We start from the raw sequence: 23,415 nt of genomic DNA on the forward strand, positions 1-23,415 counted from the left end.
TGACCAAAACTTACTAATTGCAAAGGAGCTTGGGAGATACCGTAAGCATTTATTTGGTAGTACTTCCCATATGGCAGTTACTGCTCTTAACTCCAGTGATCCACTGTTCTGATAACAGATCTGTTCTCTCTTTTTCTTTTTTTTAAAATAAATTCATTTATTTATTTTTGGCTGCGTTGGGTCTTTGTTGCTGTGTGCAGGCTTTCTCTAGTTGGAGTGAGCAGGGGCTACTCTTCATTGCAGTGCGCGGGCTTCTCATTGTGGTGGCTTCTCTTGTTATGGAGCACGGACTCTAGGCATGTGGGCTCCAGTAGTTGTGGCACTCAGGCTCAGTAGTTGTGGTTTGTGGGCTCTAGAGCACAGGCTCAGTAGTTGTGGCACATGGGTGTATTTGCTCTGCGGCATGTGGGATCTTCCTGGACCAGGGCTCAAACCTGCGTCCCCTGCGTTGGCAGGTGGATTCTTTTTTTTTTTTTTTTAACATCTTTATTGGAGTATAATTGCTTTACAATGGTGTGTTACTTTCTGCTTTATAACAAAGTGAATCAGCTATACATATACATATATCCCCATATCTCTACCCTCTTGCGTCTCCCTCTCTATCTCACCCCTCTAGGTGGTCACAAAGCACCGAGCTGATCTCCCTGTGCTATGTGGCTGCTTCCCACTAGCCATCGGTTTTACATTTGGTAGTGTATATATGTCCATGCCACTCTCTCACTTTGTCCCAGCTTACCCTTCCCCCTCCCCATGTCCTCAAATCCATTCTCTAGTAGGTCTGCGTCTTTATTCCCGTCCTGCCCCTAGGTTCTTCATGACCTTTTTTTTCTTTTTTTTAGATTCCATATATATGTGTTAGCATACGGTATTTGTTTTTCTCTTTCTGACTTACTTCACTCTCAAGATTGCTTTGGCTATTCGGGGTCTTTTGTGTTTCCATACAAATTGTGCAATTTTTTGTTCTAGTTCTGTGAAAAATGCCATTGGTAGTTTGATAGGGATTGCATTGAATCTGTAGATTGCTTTGGGTAGTATTGTCATTTTGACAGTGTTGATTCTTCCAATCCAAGAACATGGTATATCTCTCCATCTATTGGTATCATCTTTAACTTCTTTCATCAGTGTCTTATAGTTTTCTGCATACAGGTCTTTTGCTTCCTTAGGAAGGTTTATTCCTAGGTATTTTATTCTTCTTTTTTGCAATGGTAAATGGGAGTGTTTCCTTAATTTCTCTTTCAGCTTTTTTTGTCGTTAGTGTATAGGAATGTAAGAGATTTCTGTGCATTAATTTTGTATCCTGCTACTTTACCAAATTCATGGATTAGCTCTAGTAGTTTTCTGGTGGCATTTTTAGGATTCTCTATGTATAGTATCATGTCATCTGCAAACAGTGACAGTTTTACTTCTTCTTTTCTGATTTGGATTCCTTTTATTTCTTTTTCTTCTCTGTAGACTTTTTAATGATGGCCATTCTGACCAGTGTGAGGTGATACCTCATTGTAGTTTTGATTTGCATTTCTCTAATAATTAACGATGTTGAGCATCTTTTCATGTGGTTGTTAGCCATCTGTATATCTTCTTTGGAGAAATGTCTATTTAGTTCTTCTGCCCATTTTTCAATTGGGTTGTTTGTTTTTTTTTTGTTGAGTCCTATGTGCTGTTTGTATATTTTGGAAATTAAGCCCTTGTCGGTCATATCATTTGCAAATATTTTCTCCCATCTGTAGCTTGTCTTTTCATTTTGTTTATGGTTTCCTTTGCTGTGCAAAAGCTTGTAAGTTTGATTAAGTCCCTTTGTTTATTTTTGCTTTTATTTTTATTGCCTTGGGAGACTGACCTAAGAAAACATTGGTACAATTTATGTCAGAGAATGTTTTGCCTATGTTCTCTTCTAGGAGTTTTATGGTGTCATGTCTTATGTTAAGTCTTTAAGCTATTTTGAGTTTATTTTTGTGGGTGGTATGAGGTGTGTTCTAACTTTTGATTTCATGCAGCTGTCCAACTTTCCCAACACCCCTTGCTGAAGAGACTGTCTTTTTCCCATTGTATATACTTGTCTCCTTTGTCAAAGATTAATTGACCATAGGTGTGTGGATTTATTTCTGGGCTCTCTATTCTGTTCCATTGATTCATATGTCTTTTTTTGTGCCAATATCATGCCGTTTTGATTACTGTAGCTTTGTAGTGTTATCTGAGAGAGTTATGCTTCCTGCTTTGTTCTTTTCCCTCAGGATTGCTTTGGCAATTCTGGGTCTTTTATTGGTTCCATATAAATTTTAGGATTATTTGTTCTAGTTCTGTGAAATATGTTATGGGTAATTTGATAGGGATCACATTAAATCTGTAGATTGCTTTGGGTAGTATGACCATTTTAACAATATTAATTCTTCCAATCCAAGAACATGGGATATCTTACCATTTCTTTGCATCATCTTCAGTTTCCTTTATTAATGGAAAAACACAAATCTTAATGTACATTTCCTGAAGCCTTCTTTCACTAAGCAAGATATTTTTGAGGCTCATTCATGTTGTTGCATATAACAGTAGTACGTTGCTTTTTAAAATAAACTTTTAAATTTTGGAATAATTTTAGATAGTACAGAGAGTTCTCATATGCCCCCCACCCAGTTTCCCACATTTTTAACATCTTATATTACCATGGTAAGTTTGTCAAAACCAAGAAACTGACCCTGGTACGTTACGACTAAGTAAACTCCAGATTTGATGTGGATTTCACCAGTTTTCCCTGTATTGTCTTCTTTTTCTCCCAGGATCCAGTCCCAGGTACCACATTACACTTAGTTGCCACATCTCCCCCATGTCCTCTGCTCACACTCTGTCTTTCCTTATTTCTCGTGACATGGACAGTCTTGAGGAACAGTGGCCAGGTATCCTGTAGAGTGTCCCCTCTGGGTTTGTCTGATGCTTTTCTCATCATGAGGCCACGTTTTAGGTTTTTGGAATGCTCAGGCAGTACACACTAGCCACACTTCATGCCGTTTACCCTTCATCATTTGGTTAAGATAGTGTTTGCCAGGCTTCTCCAGTGCACAGTTACTATTTTCTCTTTCCCTGTTCTTTGGAAGTGAGTCACGAAGTCTAGCCTACCCTCGGGGGCAGGGGGTGGGGAGTGGGCAAGAATTAAGCTCCACCTCCTGAAGGGAGAGTCTCTACATATATTATTTGGAACTCTTTTGTAAGGATTACAAAAGGAATTCTCCCTTGATTATTTATTTACTTATTCAATCATTTATCGGCTGATTGTTTTTAATTGGATTTTTATTTTTATCAACGTAACATGTATACATAATTTACAAAGTTAAGGCTTACAAGGAAAAAGAATAGCTCCCTTAGGTCCTATAGTTATTTGTTCTGGTGCTTCTAGATTGTATACTTACTCTACTATTTCTTGATTTTTTTTCCTTTTTTTTTTTTTTTTTTTTGCGGTATGCGGGCCTCTCACTGTTGTGGCCTCCCCCGTTGCGGAGCACAGGCTCCGGATGCGCAGGCCCAGCGGCCATGGCTCACGGGCCCAGCCGCTCCGCGGCATGTGGGATCCTCCCAGACCGGGGCACGAACCCGTATCCCCTGCATCGGCAGGCGGACTCTCAACCACTGCGCCACCAGGGAGGCCCGTCCATTTTATATTAAGTTGAACCATATGAAACTGTCAATACTCAACCGTTTTTGATCTGCAAAATTGGCAGTTTCATATGGTTCAAACTAATAACCTAGTGTTTTGACTTCCTGTTTGACCAGCTGATCATGTGTGACATTGGAGTTGTTTTGTTGTAAACTGTGACTTTGCACCTGCCCCTCATCTGACCTGGCTCGGGGATCAACCCCCACCAGCTCCAGGCTCCGCCTCCTCCGACTTGACACCTTGGGCCTGGGTGAGAAAGGGGCTGCAGGGAGTGAGGGCAGCCTTCGCCGTGGTAACTACGCCCCATGGGCAGCTGCAGCGCAAGCCTTCAGGGGCTCCCTGGGCTCTCTGCTCTGACACCCTCAGTGGCAGAGTTCTGGGCCCTTTGCACACTGGGCCCCAGGTACATTGCCTTGCAGGGTTATAGCCACTAGTCCAGCTCTCCCAGTATAGCCTTAGGCCAACTGTTGAACCCTTTGTGCCTCAATTTCCTCATCTGTAAGATGGGAACCATCATTCTTCCAGATGGATTCCTGTGGTGGCAGAATGGCAGGTCCTTGTCCTGAGGCCACGGTGTGGGTTTGCTCTCTTTCCTGCCCACCCTGTGAGAGAGGCTTCCCAGAACAGGGGTTTGGGGGTCAGAGGCTGAGATGCCAGGCTCAACCTCTGTCTTGCTATAAGGCCCTAGCCAGGTGCTCCCCCAGTTCTGGGCTTACGTCGCCCCATCTGTGCCAAGGTGATTGGTGATGATAATGTGAGAGGCTTGTAAGTGCCTGAGAACTGGTGGTATCTGCAGTGGTGAGCCCCTCTCCCCTCATCCTTCTGTAGGGCTGGGCCCTGCCCCTCCTGTTCCAGGCACTGGAGGTCCTGGGAGCTTGGGATGAATGGAATTGTAAGACTGGGCCCAGTGTTCGGGGGACCTTGGCAAGTCCCTGTTCCCCTCTGGGCCTCAGTGAGGGGGATGGTGGGCTGAGCTGCTAGGGCCCTTTCTATTCTGAGGCCCAGACAGAAAAGACAGACCAAGCTGGACACAGACACCATGGTGGCAGAATCACTCAGGGACCCTGCCCAGGCCAGGGGAGGAGCCACGGTCATCAGGCAGTCTCACCGATGAATGCAAAACTGCAATTTGGACGAGTTTATGCTACCAGATAAAAGTTAATGGGACCAAGACCCAATCTAGGGTGTGAGGGAGGGCTTCTCTGTGGAAGTGATCCTTCCTGAGGCCTGAAGGGCAAGCAGGTGTTTACTAGATGAAAGGGGAAGAGAACATTCCAGGCAGAGGAGACAGCAAAGATCCTGCATTGGAAGGGAACAGGCCAGTGTGGCTGGAGCTGAGTGAGGTGGAGCACGGCAGAGGCTGAAGCATGTACACGGGCAGGGACCAAGTGCAAGGCCTCAGAGCCCCAGAGAGTTTGATCTTCACCCTAAGAGCCATGGGAAGCCTTTAGAGGACCTTAAGCTGGCATGCAACATGACCAGATTTGTCTTAAAAAGCAACCTCTGCTGCTAGGGTGGGAGGTTTGAGATCAGGAAGCCCAGAGAGGAGACCACTGTTGTTCAGATGACAGTGGCTTTGTCCAGGGTGGTAGCTGTGGGGACAGGTAGAAATAGAACTGACAGGCTTGGTGGCTTGGTGTATGGGAGGAGACAAGTCTGTTGATTCTATGGCCTGAACACCTGGATGGAAGAAGGGGGATATGGGTTCCCAGTGGGAGAAGCAGGTTTGATAGGGGACTTGGCTGGGGTGGAAGGGCCAGTGGGCACCCAGGAGGTGAGACGGAGGAGCGCCAGTCTGGAGTTCACAGGCCAGGGCTTGGGATGGAAGCACAGACCATGGTAGGAGGAGGAAGGGCAGTAGGGCAACTTCTGCAGTGCCAGTGAGACCCTTGAAGGGTGGTGTAGGCCCTGAGGGGCAGGGTCCCTGGGCAGGGTCTCCCCAACGCCTACCTAGCCCCTCAGAGATCCGAAGTTCAGGGGGAGGTATCACGAAGCTTCTCACATCTCTCTCCCCCCAGATCCTGCTCATCTCCGATTACTTCTATGCCTTCCTACGGCGGGAGTACTACCTCACACACGGTCTCTACCTGACCACCAAGGACGGCACGGAGGCCATGCTTGTGCTCAAGTAGGCCTGGCTGGGCACAGGGCTGCACGGACTTCAGGGGTGAAAGGGCCAGAAGCTGGGCCAAGCCCTCTAACCAGAGCTGCCAGCAGGGAAGTCCTGGGCAGATGAGGTTTGAGTCCAGGGTCACAAATATCTGGTACCGGTGAGGAGCCAAGGCTGGCAGCAAGGCCTGTGGGGAGCAGCCAGGAGCACCTCCACGTGCACTCCCCACTCTGTGGCTCCGCACACCAAGGAGCCCCCCTCCCAAGCAGGAACGGGGAAGAAGCAGACGAGCAGTTAGGTTGTGGCTACTTAATAAATGTGTTTTGTTTTGCAAACGTCTGCCCTGGAACCACACTGCACTCCTGGAAGGGGTGGGCTTGGCCCCTAATACCACCATGGTGCACTACACACAGGCGTGGGTTTCCCAAATGAGCTCTGAGTCCACAGAACACGGGTCTGCGCACTGGTCAGCTGAGGATGGTGTGGGGCAGCCCTCCCCACTCCCCAAGCAGCTGGAGGCAAAGGGCCAGGCAGGCCTGAGCAATCTTTATTCTGCAGAGGAACAATGACCACAGATCCATACACCATGTCAAGACTGGGTGAGCCAGGGGCCAGTCCTTCAGGGGTGGGCAGGTCCAGGCATGGGCAGCAGCACCTCAGGTCAGGGAGGGACAGATGGGCAGACAGGCAGGGGCCTAAAAAAAAAAGACAAACCACACAGAGCAGGGGTGCTAGGGGCTGCTCCCAACCTCTCCCCATCCCAGCCAGCACCCAGAGGGGCAACCCTAACATGACTGGGCCAGGATCCACCCAGGGGCAGGGGAGGTGCGGTTGGTGCCCCCTGGCTAGGATGTGGCATCCCCGCCCAGCCCACCAGGGGCAGGGGCAGAGGCAGCTCAGTTCAGGTGCCAGGAGCTCCCAGGGCAGAGCCTGACAGGGCCCCCCACTCCCAAGCCAACCCCCCTACTGCTGGCTCAGAAGCCGAAGGTTTCCTGGGAGGCGTAGACCATGTAGAGGAAGCCGTCATCGTCCTTCTCCTGCTCATAGATGTCGGCGATGGGCGTGGACACGCTCACCATGCTGTGCTGGTTCACCAGCAGGAAGAAGGCCTGCGTGGGGTTCAGCTGCAGGCGGCGCCTGAGGTGGGCGGGAGGGCAAGCCAACCGTGAGGGGCCTGGCTGTTGGGCGAGTGTAGCCCTCACCCGCTCCCCAAAATGATCCTAATCCTCCACCTCACACCCGTCCCAAGCCCGTCTAGAGGCTCTCACCTCTGACCGGACACAGACCCCAGCCCTGACCTTGACCTTTCCCAACCTCCCCACAACAGGGACCCAGCACCCGTTCCCGTGCCCCACCCCCACCCCTTCCTTCTCAGAAGGACCCAGCCCCCTGCCTGACCCCAGCAGGACCCAATCCCCCTCTGACAGCTGCTGCCCGCGCACCGGATGATCTTGACCAACTCGCTCATGTTGACATGGTCCGGGACCAGGAACTTGGTCTTGTCCAGGACGGGCAGCTGCTTCTCACCCTTGTAGCGCTCGATGATTACCTGGGAGCGGGGCGGGGGATGCGTGAGCCCGAGGCGGGGCCTGGGCCGGGCGGGGATGGGAGGGGGCGGCGGAACTCACCGGGATTTTGCTGGGGTGCTGCTCGCGGATCTGCTGCACCTCTTTACAGCGATCGGCTGCAGACAGCAGTCGGGGATGAGGCCGGGCCGAGGTCCTCCTCGAGGTTCCGCCCCGCCAGTACCCGAGGGGCGGCCCCGACCCCGCCTCCCCGAAGCCCCCGCCCCCGGAGCCGTTGGGCCCTAAGGCCCGGGCACAGGACCGGGATGCGAGGCGGAGGCCCCGGCCCAGGCCCCAGCCTGCTTCCCATCCCGAGGGTCCAGCTCCAGCCGAGCCTGACGTCACGGAGCTGACGTCATCTGCGGCAGTCGGGTCGGTCGGCCAACACCCCCCAGCCCCCACGCCCCCACCCCGCGCTCCCAGAGCGCCCGCCGGGCCTCACCGAAGCTCCGCCGCTGCTTGAAAGGCCGGTCTGAGGGCATCGCGCCGGCCCGGCGGGGCGCGCAAGCCGGGGCTCTGGGGCGCGCGACGAGGGGATGTGGCTGCGGTTCGGGGGCTCCGGGGGCTCCGCGCCTCGCGCTGAAGGGCTCCGAGGCTCGCGCTGAGCCCGGCGACGGCGGCTCGGGGAGGTAACTCGCCCAGCTGACGTCAGGTCACAACATTCCTTAAAGGGGAGGCCGGCGCGCCGCTCCCATTGGGCCGACGCAAAGTCCGCCCGCCCGGACCCGTGACATCACGGCGCAGAGAGCCTGGATTCCCGGCCCAGCGCCACGAAGGGGCGGGGGCTCCCAGGGCGCGTCACGGTCCCGTGACGTCACGGCCTGCGCAGAGGTGGGCGGGGTGGGGTCCTTTCCCTGAGGTCCGGGCTGAGGGGAGACTAGAAAGCCTGCGAGGTCGTTGGGGGAGCGGCGGGGAGAGCGGGGGCCAGGCTGCGGCACAGCATCCTTCTGTTCCCACTAAGTCATCTGACAGCGCTCACTCAGAGCCTGTTCCGTTCCAGGAACGGTAGGAGGCACTGGGGATGACAACACTAAACCAAACGTTCTCGCCTTCGTGGAGCTCATGGTTAGAGAAAGAAAAAGGTGGTGGTCGGGGTGGGGGCGGAGATTAAAACATGAAGACGCTTGGAGCAAGACACTAAAAAGCATAAAGGTTTTAGAAGGAATTTCTAGAATTGAAAAATAGAGCTATCGAAATTCAAGTCTCAAAGGATGAGGCAAGAAAGCCAATTAGATACAGCAGAAGAGAAAATCACTGAACTGGATGAAAGAGCGGAAGCAATTAGCCGGAAAACAAGCCAGATGGAACATATAAAAGAGGAAGTGGGGCTTCCCTGGTGGCGCAGTGGTTGAGAGTCCGCCTGCCGATGCAGGGGACACGGGTTCGTGCCCCGGTCCGGGAAGATCCCACGTGCCGCGGAGCAGCTAGGCCCGTGAGCCACAGCCGCTGAACCTGTGCGTCCGGAGCCTGTGCTCCGCAACGGGAGAGGCCACAACAGTGAGAGGCCCGCGTACCACAAAAAAAAAAAAAAAAAAAAAAAAAGAGGAAGTGACAGGAATGGCAAGGTGAGAAGAATAGGTTCAATCAGCGTTCCAGAAGGAGAGAAAAGAATGTGGGAGAGGCAGTTCCTGAAGAACTTCCACAATTGATTAAAGACCAGGATCCTCACTTAAAATCCAGATCAGAATAAATAAAAATTGGGCTTCCCTGGTGGCGCAGTGGTTGGGGGTCTGCCTGCCAATGCAGGGGACACGGGTTCAAGCCCTGGTCTGGGAGGATCCCACATGCCGCGGAGCGACTGGGCCCGTGAGCCACAATTGCTGAGCCTGCGCGTCTGGAGCCTGTGCTCCGCAACAAGGGGGGCCGCGATAGTGAGAGGCCCGCGCACAGCGATGAAGAGTGGCCCCCGCTTGCCACAGCTGGAGAAGGCCCTCGCACAGAAACGAAGACCCAACACAGCCATAAATAAATAAACTAATTAATTAATTTAAAAAAAAGAATAAATAAAAATAAAATCTCATCTAGACACTTCGTAGTGAATTTGCAGAACTCTAAAGAGAAGAAATTAGACAGAAAAATATCAAGTAACTAAACTGGTAAACATGGAAGTCCATCTAAACAAGCACCTGCTATGAAACATGAATGGTGACGATTAGTTTGTGGAGTACAGAGCAAGGAGCACAGGACACAAAAACAGGTAGGGCTGGAGAGGGTAATCAGAGTTTATGTGTTCTAAGAAGCTTCATTTATTTGAGAGGAGGAGAATAAAGATAATTGGTAATTATCTGGCTTTGTAAAGTCAAGTCAAGTTCAAACACTTCAGAGAGATCACTAAAAGAATAGAAGGTATAACTTACCAATGCACAAAAGAGAAAAGTTTAGTAGAGGGTATTAAAATATAATTGAAGGTAGAAAAGGAGAAAAAGGAAGCAAAGTAAAAAGAATGGTACATAAATGGTACAAAACCAGAGGTAGAGGGCTTCCCTGGTGGCACAGTGGTTGGGAGTCCGCCTGCCGATGCAGGGGACAGGGGTTTGTGCCCCGGTCCGGGGGGATCCCACATGCCGCGGAGCGGCTGGGCCCGTGGGCCATGGCCTCTGGGCCTGCACGTCCGGAGCCTGTTGCTCCGCAACGGGAGAGGCCACAGAAGTGAGAGGCCCGCGTACTGAAAAAAAAAAACAAAAAAAAAACCAGAGGTAGAAAGTGTTTTACATTCATCTATTAAAATAGAGGTGAACAGATTGGCCAAGAAAAAGAAAATGCAGGTCTATGCTATTTACAAGAGGACATTTAAAACCTAAGGGCACCAAAAGTAAACAGTTGGGAAAAAAGTGTATAGTAGAGAAAAACTAACCAAAAGATATACCCATAGCAAAATCAGACAAAATAGGCTTTAAGGCTAGAGACATTATTAGTGATAAAGAGCATCAACACAAAGTGATGAAAAGAACAATTTTCTAAGAATATATAACAATTCTGAACTTGTATGTTAGAGGTTTAAAAAAAAAAGGCTGAAAGTGTATGAAGCAAAAGTGACAGGATACAAGGAGAAATTGCCAAGTCCTTCATCACAGTGGTAGATATTAAAACTTTTTCAGTAACTGATAGACCAAACAGCCAAAAAAAGGATATAGAAGATTTTAATACCATTAATAATTCTAATCAATTGACCCTGGTAGAACCCTGAACCCAATATGTTACTATCAGGCACACAAGAAACATTTATAAAAAATTACCTGTGGGGAATGTGGGAAAGAAAGGAGTCAAAGACAACAGATGGGGACAGGGAGAATTACAGAGTACATTTTAGGGGAAGATCATGGGTTAATTTGGGGGAGGTCAAGTTTGAGATGTCTGCTAGCTTCCAAGCAGAGACATAGAGTAGGCCAGGCTCCAAGACAAATCTCAACAGATAATCAGATAGTTAATTTCATACAGACCGTGTTCTCTGACCACAAGCAAGAGCTGAATAAACTCCAAATCTTTCGATATTTAAAAACACTTCTAGGGACTTCCCTGGTGGTGCAGTGGTTAAGAATCCGCCTGCCAATCCAGGGGACACAGGTTTGAGCCCTGGTCCAGGAAGATCCTGCATGCCGCAGAGCAACTAAGCCCGTGTGCCACAACTACTGAGCCTGTGCTCTAGAGCCCGCGAGCCGCAATTACTGAGCCCGCGCGCCTAGAGCCCGTGCTCTGCAAGAGAAGCCACCGCAATGAGAAGCCCATGCACCGCAACGAAGAGTAACCTCTGTTCGCCGCAACTAGAGAAAGCCTGAGTGCAGCAACGAAGACCCAACGCAGCCAATAAATAAATACATTTACCAAAAAAACTGAAACACTCTAAAAAAAAATTTTTTTTAAGAATTTAAAAAACACTTCTAGAAAACTCTTTACTCAAAGATGAAATCATATGGAAATGAAAACTATTTAGGTCAAACTAAAAATGAGAATACATATAAAAACTCTAGTTTGGTGGGTGGGGGGACTAAAGCAGAATTTACAAGATTTGTAACCTTATCAGTGGTATTAGGTAAGAAGAAATATGGAGAATTTATGAGCAGAATGTCAAAGAATTTTAGAATGGAGTAAATGTAAACCCACAGAAAGTGGAAGGAAGATAATAATGAAGAGCAGAAATTGATTAAATAGAAAACAAAAGCACTAGTATGTACCACAAAACAAAGCTGTATCTTTGAAAAGACCAATAAAATAAACATTAATGTGCAAAAGGGATATAACTACAGATAAAGCAGAAATGACAAAAATAAGATTATAAACTTTATGCCAATACACTAAAAACTTAGATGAAATGGACAATTTTCTAGTAAAAGATAATTTGCCAAGACTAATTAAAAAAGAAAAACTGAGTAGCCATATACAAAAAACAAAAAGTAGTCCAGATGGTTTTTTAGTTGCGTACTCCCAAAATAATAATAATAATAATAAAAAAAAACCAAACCTGCATCAAACATTATACTTAATGGTAGAACACCATACTGCATGATAAATGTTAAGCATTATTCCCTTTAGAGCCAAGAACAGAATTTTTAATTGTATTATTATGATTATTTTTTTGCCGTATGCGGGCATCTCATTGTTGTGGCCTCTCCCGTTGCAGAGCACAGGCTCCGGACGTGCAGGCTCAATGGCCATGGCTCACAGGTCCAGCCGCTCCGCAGCATGTGGGGTCCTCCCGGACCGGGGCACGAACCCGTGTCCCCTGCATCGGCAGGCGGACTCTCAACCACTGCGCTACCAGGGAAGCCTCTAATTGTATTATTGAACAAAATGCAAATATTGCCTGGAGGGCCCAGCCAGAGTACCAAGACAAGGAAAAGAAAGGAGCAAAACTATCATTCACAGTCAGAAAACCCAAAGGAATCTACAAACAATAAAAGATTGCTAACTAATAAAGTCTAACAACACACAACACTAAGTTTTAGGGTAATATGGGAAAATGAGAACTCTTTACACTGCTGATGGGAGTATAAATCATTTCAGCTATATTAGGGAGCAATTTGACAAAATCTACCAAAACTGAAATGCTCATATCCTCCAAACCAGGAATTAAACGTGTGGGTGTGCACATGAGCCCAAAGAAATACAGTTAAGTATGTTTATTGGAACATTTTCAAAATAACAACAAAAAAACTGGGAGCCACCTAAATGTCCTATTAAATATCTTGTGTAACAGAACAACAGGACATTCCTGTAGTGAAAGAGGGAGAGAAGGGGTCAGCAGGCTTTCCCTTTAAAAGCACAGACTAAATATTTTCAGCTTTGCAGGCCATATGGTCTCTGGTAACTACTCAGTTCTGTTGGAGTGTGGAAGCAGGCCTAGACAATCTGAATGGGCAAGGCTGTGTCCTAATAACACTTTATTTGCTGAAACAGAAAAATTTGGCCTGAGGGCTTTAGTTTGCTGACTCTTGACCCAGAACTGCGTGTGTCAAAGTGGACACATCTCACATACACAGAGTTGCAGGAGATTGTGATCAGAGTCATTAAGAGCAGCTGAAAGAACTAGGTCTGTCATGGCCTTGAGGAAGTGGTTACTCCTTTCTTTTGTCAGGCTAAGCCTTTGGGGATAGGCCCATCCCCCAAATCCCACAGATGCTCTGTGCTCCATCTTTCTCTTACCTGACCAGTCAGCAGGGCTGACACTCCCTCCACCAGTCCTCTGGTTACTCTGCTCACTTCTTCCTCCTCTCCTCCATCTTCCCTGAATCCAGAGGGCTGGCCTACTACTCTCTGTCTCTACTTGGAAGTCTAGCAGACACCTCAGACTTGACCTCCCCAAAATGAACCCATGATCTTCCCCTAAAATGGACTCTGATTGTAACCCTCCCTCTCTACACCTGTCATCTTTGACTCCTTTCTTTCCCACAGCCCCACACATTCTCCAGGCCCAAATCCTCTTGGTTCCACATTCAAAATATCTCCAGAATCTGACCACCTCTCACCACTTCCACTCCTGCCACTCAAGTCAGAGCCACCATCATCTCTTGTCTGTCTACTGCCATCGTTTCCTCCCTGGTCTCCTTGCTTTGGCCTTGCCCACTTGAGCCTGGTCTCACTACACTGACAAGAGTCCTCCTGTGCATACAGGTGTTGGATCATGCTATTCCTTCACGCCACTCACAGTAAAAGTCAAAAGCTGGAAGTATGCCATGAGGCCTGCAGGATCTGCCTTCCTGCTGCTCCTCTGGGCTTATCTACCTCACCTTTGCCCCCTTGGCTTCAACTACACTGGCCTCCTTGCTATCGCTATTCTGGGAATCCCAGACACACGTGTGCCCCAGAGCATCTCTGTACTTACTGGTCCCTTTCCCTGGAGCATTCTTCCCCAAGGTCTCTTTGTGGCTCACTCTCTAATTTCCAATGTCTCCTCAGGGAGGCCTTCCTGAATGACCTTATTTAATACTGCAGCCCCCACCCCAGTCACTCTCTCTATCCTCCCTCCCAACACCTTGCTTAATTTTTTTGCCAGAGCAGTTATCACACTCTAATATGTTATACGCTTTTCCTAAACATTTTGTGATGAAAACTTTCAAGCGAATAGAACACTTGAAATAATTATTCAGTGACCACCCATATACCTACCAGTTACATCCTACACTTAACACTTGCTCCATTTGCATTATCACTATCTGTCAATCTGTCCATGCATCCATTTTATCTTTTTGATGCATTTCAGTAAGTTGCAATTCAACATTTGTTTATGATAAAAAATCTCAACAAAGTGGGTACAGAGGAAGGCCATATTGTTTTATAATAGCTTTATATCTCAACATAATAAAGGCCATATACGACAAGCCCATAGCTAACATCATAGTCAAAGCTGAAAGCTTTTCCTCTAACATCAGGAACAAAGCAAGGATTTCCACTGTCATCACATTTATTCAACATAGTATTGGAAGTCATAGCCAGAGCAATTCGACAAGAAAAAGAAATAAAGGATATCCAAAATTGGAAAGGAAGAAGTAAAACTGTCACTATTTGCAGGTGACATCGTATTATACATAGAAAACACTAAAGACTTCACCGAAAAAACTGTTAGAACTAATAAACAAATTCAGTAAAGTTGCAGGATAAAAAATCAATATACAAAAATCTGTTGCATTCCTATACACTAATAACAAATTATGAGAAAGAGAAATTAAGAAAACAATTCCATTTAAAATTACATCAAAATGAATGAATTACCTAGGAATAAATTTAACTAAGGAGGTGAAAGATCTGCACACTGAAAATTAGAAGACACTAATGAAAAAAACTGAAGTAGACATAAATAAATGGAAAGATATTCTGTGCTCATTTGGATTGGAAGAATTAATATTGTTAAAATGTCCATACTACCCAAAGCAATCTACAGGTTCAGTGCAAACCCTATTAAAATTCCAATGGCCTTTTTCACAGAAATAGAACAAACAATTGTAAAATTTGTATGGGGGGTCTTCCCTGGTGGCGCAGTGGTTAAGAATCCTCCTGCCAATGCAGGGGACACAGGTTCGAGCCCTAGTCTTGGAAGATCCCACATGCTGTGGAGCAACTAAGTCCATGCACCACAACTACTGAGCCCACGTGCCACAACTACTGAAGCCTGTGCTCCTAGAGCCTGTGCTCTGCAACTAGAAGCCACTGCAATGAGAAGCCCATGCACTGCAAGGAAGAGTAGCCCCCACTCGCCACAACTAGAGAAAGCCCACGCACAGCAACAAAGACCCAATGCAGCCAAAAATAAATAAATAAATTTATTTGAAAAATAAAATAACATAAGATTTGTATGGAATCACAAAGACCCTGAATAGCCAAAGGAGTCTTGAGAAAGAAGAACAAAGCTGGAGGCATTACACTCCCTGATTTCAAACTATATTACAAAGCTATTATAAAACAATATTATATTGACATAAAAACAGACACATAGATCAGTGGAACAGAATAGAGAGCCCAGAAATAAACCCATGCATATCTGGTCAATTTACCTACAAAGAAGCCAAGAATACACAATGGGGAAAGAACAGTCTCTTCGTGGGAAAACTGGACAGCCACATGCAAAAGAATGACACTGGACCACTGTCTTACACTATACACAAAAATCAACTCAAAATAGATTAAAGACTTGAATGTAAAACCTGAAACCAGAAAACTCTTAGAAGACAACATAGATGGTAAGCTCCTTGACATCAGTCTTGGCAGTGATTTTTTGGAATTGACACCAAACGCAAAGGCAACAGAAGCAAAAATAAACAACTGGGACTACATCAAACTTAAAAGCTTCTGTGCAACAACAAAATGAAAAGAAAACCCACCAAATAGGAGAAAATTTATGCAAATCCTGTATCTGATAAGGGGTTAATATCCAAAATACATAAATAACTTATATGACTCAATAGCAAAAACCAATTCAATTAAAAAAACGGGCAGAGGGGCTTCCCTGGTGGCGCAGTGGTTGAGAATCTGCTTGCCAATGCAGAGGACATGGGTTTGAGCCCTGGTCTGGGAAGATCCCACATGCCGAGGAGCAACTAGGCCTGTGAACCACAAATACTGAGCCTGCGTGTCTGGAGCCTTGCTCCGCAACAAGAGAGGCCGTGACAGTGAGAAGCCCGCGCACCGCGATGAAGAGTGGCCCCTGCTCGCCGCAACTAGAAAGCCCTCACACAGAAACGAAGACCCAACACACCCAAATATAAATAAATAAATTTATAAAAAAAAAAAAAGAAAAAAACGGGTAGAGGATCTGAGTAGACATTTTTTCCAAAAAAGACACAGGTACATGAAAGGTGCTCCATATCACTAATCATCAGGGAGATGCAAATTGAAAACACAATGAGATAGTACCTTACACCTGTTAGAATGGCTGTTCTCAAGACAAGAAATAACAAGTGTTGGTGAGGATGTGGAGAAAGGGGAACCCTTGTGCACTATTGGTGGGAATGTAAATTGGTCCCAACGGTTCAGGATTGTTGGGGAACAGTGTCAGCTCACGGAAAACAGCATGGAGGCTCCTCAAGAAACTAAAAATAGAACTATCATATGATACAGCAATTCCACTTCTGAGTATACTTTGGAAAACGTATTTCCTTTATCCAAACGAAATGAAATCACCATATTGAAAAGATGTAAGTACCCCCTTATGTTCATTGTAGCATTATTTACAATAGCCAAGATATGAATACAACCTAAGTGTCCATCAGTAGATGAACAGATGAAGAAAACGTAGCATATATATACAATGGAATATTATTATTCAGACATAAAAAGGAAGGAAATCTTGTCATGTGAGACAACATGGATGCACCATAATCTCACCTATGTGTGGTATCTAAAAAACAAGCAAATAAGGGAATTCCCTGGCAGCCAGTGGTTAGGACTCCCTGCTCTCACTGCCAACGGCCCAGGTTCAATCCCTGGCGGGGGAACTAAGATCCTGCAAGCCATGCAGTACAGCAAAAAACAACAACCACCACCACCACCACAACAAACCCACACACAATAAACCAAGCAAACAGAACAAAAAAACAAGCTCATAGAGACAGAAAACAGAATAGTTTGGAGGTGGGGTTGGGGGTATGGCATGGTGAAATGAGTGCCCAAAGATACAAACTTCCAGTTATAAAATAAACATATAAAAGTCATGGGCATATAATGTACAGCATGGTGACTATGGTTAATACTACTGTAGTCTATATTTGAAAGTTCCTAAAAGAGTATACCATAAAGTTCTCATGACAAGAAAAAAATTTTGTAACTATGTATGGTGACAGATGTTAACTAGACTTATTGTGATGATCATTTCACAATATACAAATATTGAATTATGTTGTACACCTGAAACTGATGTTCCATTTTAGATTCCTGTCAACAATATATGGGAGTTCCAGTTGCTCTGCTTTCTTGTTGATATTTGGTATTGCCAGTTTTTAAAATTTTAGCCATTATGGTGGTCATGTAATGGTATCTCCTTGTGGGCTTAAATTTAATATGCTATATAGTTTTTAAAATGTATTTTGTTTTATTTCTCTTTCCCACTAACATGCAAGCCCCTTAAGGGCAGCATTTCCTATATATTTGGTTCCTGTGCTATCCCAGCACCTAGACAGAATGTAGCACATGGTAGGTGCTCAGTAAACACTTGTTGGGTGAGGACCTCTCCTCTGAGTACCCATTGTGTCATCTCTCTGAGTCACTGCCTACCTGAGCGTGGGTCTCCCACCTGCTCCATGTGCACAGACTGGGTCTGGGTTGATCACTGCTACTGGGCACTAAGGGGCTCTAAGAGGACTGTTCAGGATTGTTGGGGAACAGTGTCAGCTCAGGGCAGTGTCTCATCTGTGCTGTTCTGTGGCTTCTGACTGGGACACATGGGCCTGAGAAAAGGCGGAGAGCTGTCCTTGGCTGGCCTGTCACATGAAGGTCGAGCAACCCCTGGCCGGTTGGCCACCAATTACCGTGTGACCATGGCAGGTTCCTTATCTGAGCATCTGTTTGCTCCTTTACACAACAGCAGACAGATCTGGGTCTGAAGTAGCTTTACCACTTACTGCATAACTTTGAGCAAATTCTTTCCCTCTGGAGCCTCAGTTTCTTCATCTGAAAAATGAAGACAGTAACAGAGTCTACATCTGAGGTCAAGGATCAGTGAGTGACCAGGAGGGAACAGAGTCCTGGGAAACAGGGCCTGGAATCAGATGGACCAACTTTGGTACCATGGGGCTGTGGCATCTTACTTAAGGCAGTGAACTCACTTGTAAATGGGCCTCATGTTGGGAAGACCCAGGAGGAATGAGGTCTGAGTCAGGGTCATCATGTCTGAGTAAGGGTTGGTTGTTCCTGTCTGCAGAACTCTAAATGGAATTTCCCAGAGATTGGAGGATCTGAAACCCACCCAGGGGTCCCCAAGCCTCTGTCTGGGACTGCCCCACCCTTACTCCTTGAAGTCTTTCTGGATTCACTGGGAAGTGTAGGCCATGACCACCAACCTCACTTCCCACATGGGACCTTGGACCTGGCCTTTCCTTCCTTTGGGCCTCACTCCCTTGGTCCCCTTCCCTCCCTCTAGCCAAGGGAGTGCTCAGTTCTCACACCACCTCCCTGAATGACAGGGCCAGGGTTGCCACCCCCTTCCCCTCCTGCTGTGTCCTTAGCCCCTGCCCTCCCCAGATGCTGGCCCTTAGAGCTGGCCGGTCACCTGGTGAGGTTGCCTCCCCTTGGCCTTTCCAGCCTCCAGCTGCTCCTCAGCATTCTCACCTTGCCTTGGCCCTCAGCTTTCCTCAGCCCTCTCATGTCATCCTGGTCATGTCCACGTTCACACCCATTAGTGCCTCCAACTGACAGTGACTCCCAAATCCCCACCTCCTGCCCTTGACTTTCCTTTCAGGCCTCCTGAACAAAGAATGTTTAGGCTTCTCAAACTTCTCTGAAAACTCAAGCTCAAAATCTCCTCTGAATGTGTTGAAAAACCTGAGATGACCTATCAGTTTTGTTTTCTTCTTGGAAACAACCTCCTACCCCATTCAGCATTTCTTTCTAGGTTTACTACCCAGCACCCTTCACCACCATCCTGACATAACCCTTTTGACTTTCTCTCGTGTTGGAGCCTCAAATTGCCTGGATACCCTGCTTTACACTCTTTCCTTCACTCCCTTATTCTGATGTACATTCTTTGGTAGCCTCCTGAGAAACGGTGCATAGCAGATAAATACACATGACCTTCTATTGTCCGAAAATATTTACCTTATTCTTACACTTGGCTAATAGTTTGGCTGGGTATGGAACTCTAGGTTGTAAATTATTTTTAATCAGAATTTTGAGGGCATTCTCTTCTAGTTTCCAATGATGCTGTTGGGATGTCCAGTGCTGTTGTGATTTCTAATCCTTTGTACCGTTTTTCTTTTTTCTCTCTCTGGATCGTATCTGTCCATAGTGTTCTGAGATTTCATGATGATGAGGCCTGGCATGGGTCTTTTTAAAATTAACTGCTCTAGACACTCAGATCTTTCAATGTGGAAACTTATGTCCTTACTTCTAGAAAATATTCTTAGAGTCTCTTGTTGATAATTTTCTACCCCACTTTCTCTTTCTGGAACTCCTGTTAATCAGATGTTGAATATCCTGGACTGATCCTTTAATCTTCTAAACTTTTCTCTTCCATTTTCTTTTTTCCCACCTTTTGGGAGATTTTCTCAACTTTATCTTGCAACTCTTCTGTTGCATTTATTCCCTTCACATTTTTTATCTTTCAAAAGTTATCTCTGAATGATATTTTTGTTATAGACTCCTGTACTCTTAACCAGGGCATGAAGGACTATGCCAGTGGTTCTCAACCCTAGCTGTATGTCCAGGGAGCTTTTACAAACTGATGATGTCCAGAGCTTACTCTCAGGGATTATGATTTAATTGGTCTAGGGTAGGGCCGAAGCATAGTTTGGTTTTTGTTTTTTCAATTGGTCATCTCATCTTCACTAGAAATAAGCTCTTGCCACCATCTCCTTTATGTCTAGACTGAGGCCTTGGGCATAGCAGGCATTCACTAAATAACTGAATGAATAAACAAATCAAGCACTCTTTTGCAAAGGAAGATTGCAAAATAAGAACAAGTTACAGGCAGTCTGCTACTTTTGCTCATGTTTTTCCTAAATATATATGAAAACCCAATACTTGAAAGTCAAACAACAGTCTTGCATGTCAAAAGTACTTAAACCCAGAGAATTAAAAATGATGAAATTCCTTATTCCACCTCACCTTTAGGCAAGTCTTTAACAACGTATTTCTTGTGAACGAGGATGTTAAAGTGTAATTACTTTCCTCTCAGTTTCTGCTGAGACCCCAAGGCAACACTTGCCATATGGCAGGAGAGGAACAGGACCAATGCAGGACTGAAAAACAAGGTGTCCCAAAGTGAATTCACAATTCTGCATCATCTTTAGCCTATAAAACAGCTAGACGTTAGAGGACAATTTTTAGAAGCTGTGGATGTACTTGAGTCTCACCATCCATGGAGGGAGGTGGTAGGGTGATTCTACTTCACCTTGAATCAATAGAGAGGGAGTGTGTAGAGAGGGACCCCGAGAACCAGGAGCCAAAAGGAAAGTTATAAGGGGCCAGTCAGAGCAAGCACATCACCCAAAGTAAGGGAATGGAAGGTTGGGGATGCACAACAGAAGGTAACGGGGATGGGGGGGACAGGGGCAGGTTTTTGAAAACCCGTGTAAAATGGACCAGAAGCACAAGTGTCAGCTTTGAACACGCACCAGGCTCCGAGAGGAAGACGCCAGTTCACAACAGTATTGAAGAAGTATGAACTTTCCTCCCCTCATCGCACTCCCCTGTTAGCAACATGGGCAGCACAAGGCGGGGGGAGGGGGGGAAGGCCACAGCCAAGCACTTGCTGCCCCTCCACTGCCAGGGGCAAGACTGGCAGCGGGCCCAGCCTGGGGAAGGGGTGGCTTCTATCTCCAAACACCATTCAAAAGTTTTGTTACACTGGACTGGATGTGTCATCTACCGATGGGAGAAGCCTGGGACTTGCCCTACATGCCATCCAGGGGCAGAGGAAGAGCAAGCCCTAGAGAATAAAGATAAAGACAGTGGGAGACCCAAATAAAGTTGGCCTTTGATCCAACTGAGCTTGTTTAACACAATGGTATTAGGACTAGCACTTTGAATGTGTTTGTGTTATCTTCTTTCTTGATTGAATATGATCAGTTTAAGTTCACTGACATTGGATTGCATCAACCAATTTGATGTGCTTGGCAATTTAATGATTTCTACCTGCTGCAGTGATCAAATTTATGAGATCTCCACTTCTTTTTCTTTTTTTTTTTTTCTGGTAATTCACCAGAACCTGGATTTGGTGTGGAAAGATGGTTTAGGATTCTCAATGAAAAAATATACAAAAGTGCAGTTGGTTTGAGAGTCAAATATATGAAAGGGGAGAAAGCCTATAATTCCTGGAGTGCTTTTAGAACACATTTTTGGAGAAAGGCAATGCCAGCTCACAGAGAAACATGAGAATTCCAGAACAGTGGCAAATACTGAAGTGAAGGAATAAATGGTGAAGGCAGAGGACAGCTGCAGCATTTTCCTTGGGAGGCAACCATTACCTGAACTGCAGGCCCCTTGCTCAGGGACCCCAGCTATGTATCACACCTGAAGGGAATCAGACAGGGGTTACCTCTGAGGGCGCTTTCTGGGCTGATGTGATCTTGAAAGGGGGGATTGTGGTTGACAGGTGTAAGCGTTTGTTACTTAAGTGGTAAACTTAGGATCTGTGCATTTCACTGAATGCAAATCTTACCCACTCCCCCCAAAAAGGTAAACAAACTAATGATACGCACGTTGAAGTGTTTAGGAGTGTGTACTGTCTGCAGCTGTACTTTGAAATGCATCCAAAAATTGGATGCATGGATGGATGGATGGAGGAATGGATAGTTATGTGATAAATACAGCTAAATGTTATTGTAGCAATTACAGAATTAAATGGAGAATATAAAATTATTTCAACTTCTCTGTATGTTTAAAAATTTTCAGGACTTCCCTGGTGGTTCCGTGGTTGAGAATCTGCGCTTCCACCGCAGGGGGCGCGGATTTGATCCCTGGTCGGGGAACTAAGATCCCGCATGCCAAGCAGTGGGGCCAAAAGAAAATTTTTTTTTTCTCATAATGTTGGGAGCAGAAACACCCTGCTATTTTGGCAAATATACTTCTGAAACCCAGAAGCCATGCCTTTCCCTCCCGCCCAGGACAACGTCAGTTTCTAACCTTAGTAGTTATTTTATTCCTGTACGCTTGCTACTTTTAAGTACAGAAACACTTGGGTATTTACATGTGCTGTACCATTATTTAGACTTCTTGCTTAACACCTGGAGTTTAGTCCAGGGTACATGAGTCCATGCTGCATCACAAACTGCAATGAACACAAGGCAAGCTTCCTGAAAACCCATTGCCCATCTTTATGTTCATGGGTCATCCGGTTTTCCCCAAAGCCAAACGGAGCCAAACTCTCCTCAGGACCTTGAGGGAAGTTTTATGATGGAGAACTTTAAGGCAAACAAGAGGGGGTGGTTGAGGAACTAAGCAAAGAGAGGAGGGCCAGGTCCCCAAACTCTTTCTAAACTCTTGCTCTGTTGCCAGACCTCCCTCTCCCCTCTATAGAAACCTGACCTCTCCTCTGGGGTAATTTATGTTATTCAGACCATCTTCTCCCATTATTCTTCTTGGAGAAACTCAAGACAAAAGGACAGCAGAAGCTTAGACTTGGATCGAAGCCTCAACAGCCTCTGAGAACAAAGAGGAGATAGTGGTGGCCATACCTCACTTTCCTTTAAACCCGGCATCTCTGAGGTAATTACTGATCCAGTGTCATTTTGCTGCAGTCCTGCAGTCACCGCCTCCCAGGATGTGCTTCCTGGTCCACAGGGACAGGGACAGCATGCAGTGATAGCTCAGAGAATCAGTTTTACTTGAAGATTTGGGGAAAAGTATTTAAAAGGATTATTTCTATATTAACACAAACATATCGATTATGGAGTGGAAAATTCCTATGATCTTTCACTAAAATAGATTTTGAAGAAATTTTGCCGAGCCCTTATAAACTATACTTCTAGGCTCCCAAGGGTACATGTTTTACTCCTCTGATACTGTTAAGAAACTTGACTGGAAAATTTAGAAAAGCATTTTTGCCGGATGGAAGAACTCACACTGTAGTCGGGGGTTACTGCCGGGGAAGGGAGAAGGATAATGAAGGGGAATTTCGAGGTTTGCACTATAGTTTTAAATCCTTTCCCTCTGTAACAAGAAACAAAAGGCAAAAAGAGAACCTAATAAAAAATAAATACATGTAGTTTCTGGGGAAAAAAAATCCAAGTGCTGCTGGATGACGAGTGGTCTACAGCCTCACCGAGTGTCCGGCGCAGCCCCTCATCCCCACCGCACCCCAGGACTCGAGTCTAAGGGAAGGTGGATGCTTATCCAGGATGAGCTCGCTCGGGTGAACCAGACCATCTGGGATTTCTGGGGAAGGCAGTGTGGAAAGAGCAGAGCTTTTGGAGCCAGACACCTGTGCTCCCAGCTGTGAGACCTCAGGCAAGTCA

General features: G+C 46.1%; 2 protein-coding genes across 2 annotated transcripts in view; one reads left to right on the forward strand and one right to left on the reverse strand.

Annotated features, from left to right (window-relative positions):
• PIGU (phosphatidylinositol glycan anchor biosynthesis class U) overlaps positions 1-23,415 on the forward strand; it is a 240,873-nt gene that overhangs the window by 99,508 nt on the left and 117,950 nt on the right. The window contains exon 12 of the mRNA XM_082644641.1: positions 5,662-6,054. Coding sequence (XP_082500767.1) covers positions 5,662-5,775 — 114 coding nt within the window. The 3' untranslated portion in view covers positions 5,776-6,054. The remainder of the gene's footprint in view (positions 1-5,661; positions 6,055-23,415) is intronic.
• MAP1LC3A (microtubule associated protein 1 light chain 3 alpha) lies at positions 6,279-8,788 on the reverse strand. The gene is made up of 5 exons (XM_082644643.1): positions 7,761-8,788; positions 7,382-7,437; positions 7,196-7,302; positions 6,721-6,890; positions 6,279-6,448 (listed from the first exon to the last, which is right to left on the reverse strand). Exons 1-4 carry the CDS (start codon positions 7,798-7,800, stop codon positions 6,728-6,730), a joined length of 366 nt encoding a protein of 121 aa, XP_082500769.1. The 5' UTR covers positions 7,801-8,788; the 3' UTR covers positions 6,279-6,448; positions 6,721-6,727.

This window comes from Mesoplodon mirus (assembly GCF_964341445.2).
Source record: "Mesoplodon mirus genome assembly, chromosome: 15".
Classification (NCBI taxonomy): Eukaryota; Metazoa; Chordata; class Mammalia; order Artiodactyla; family Ziphiidae; genus Mesoplodon; species Mesoplodon mirus.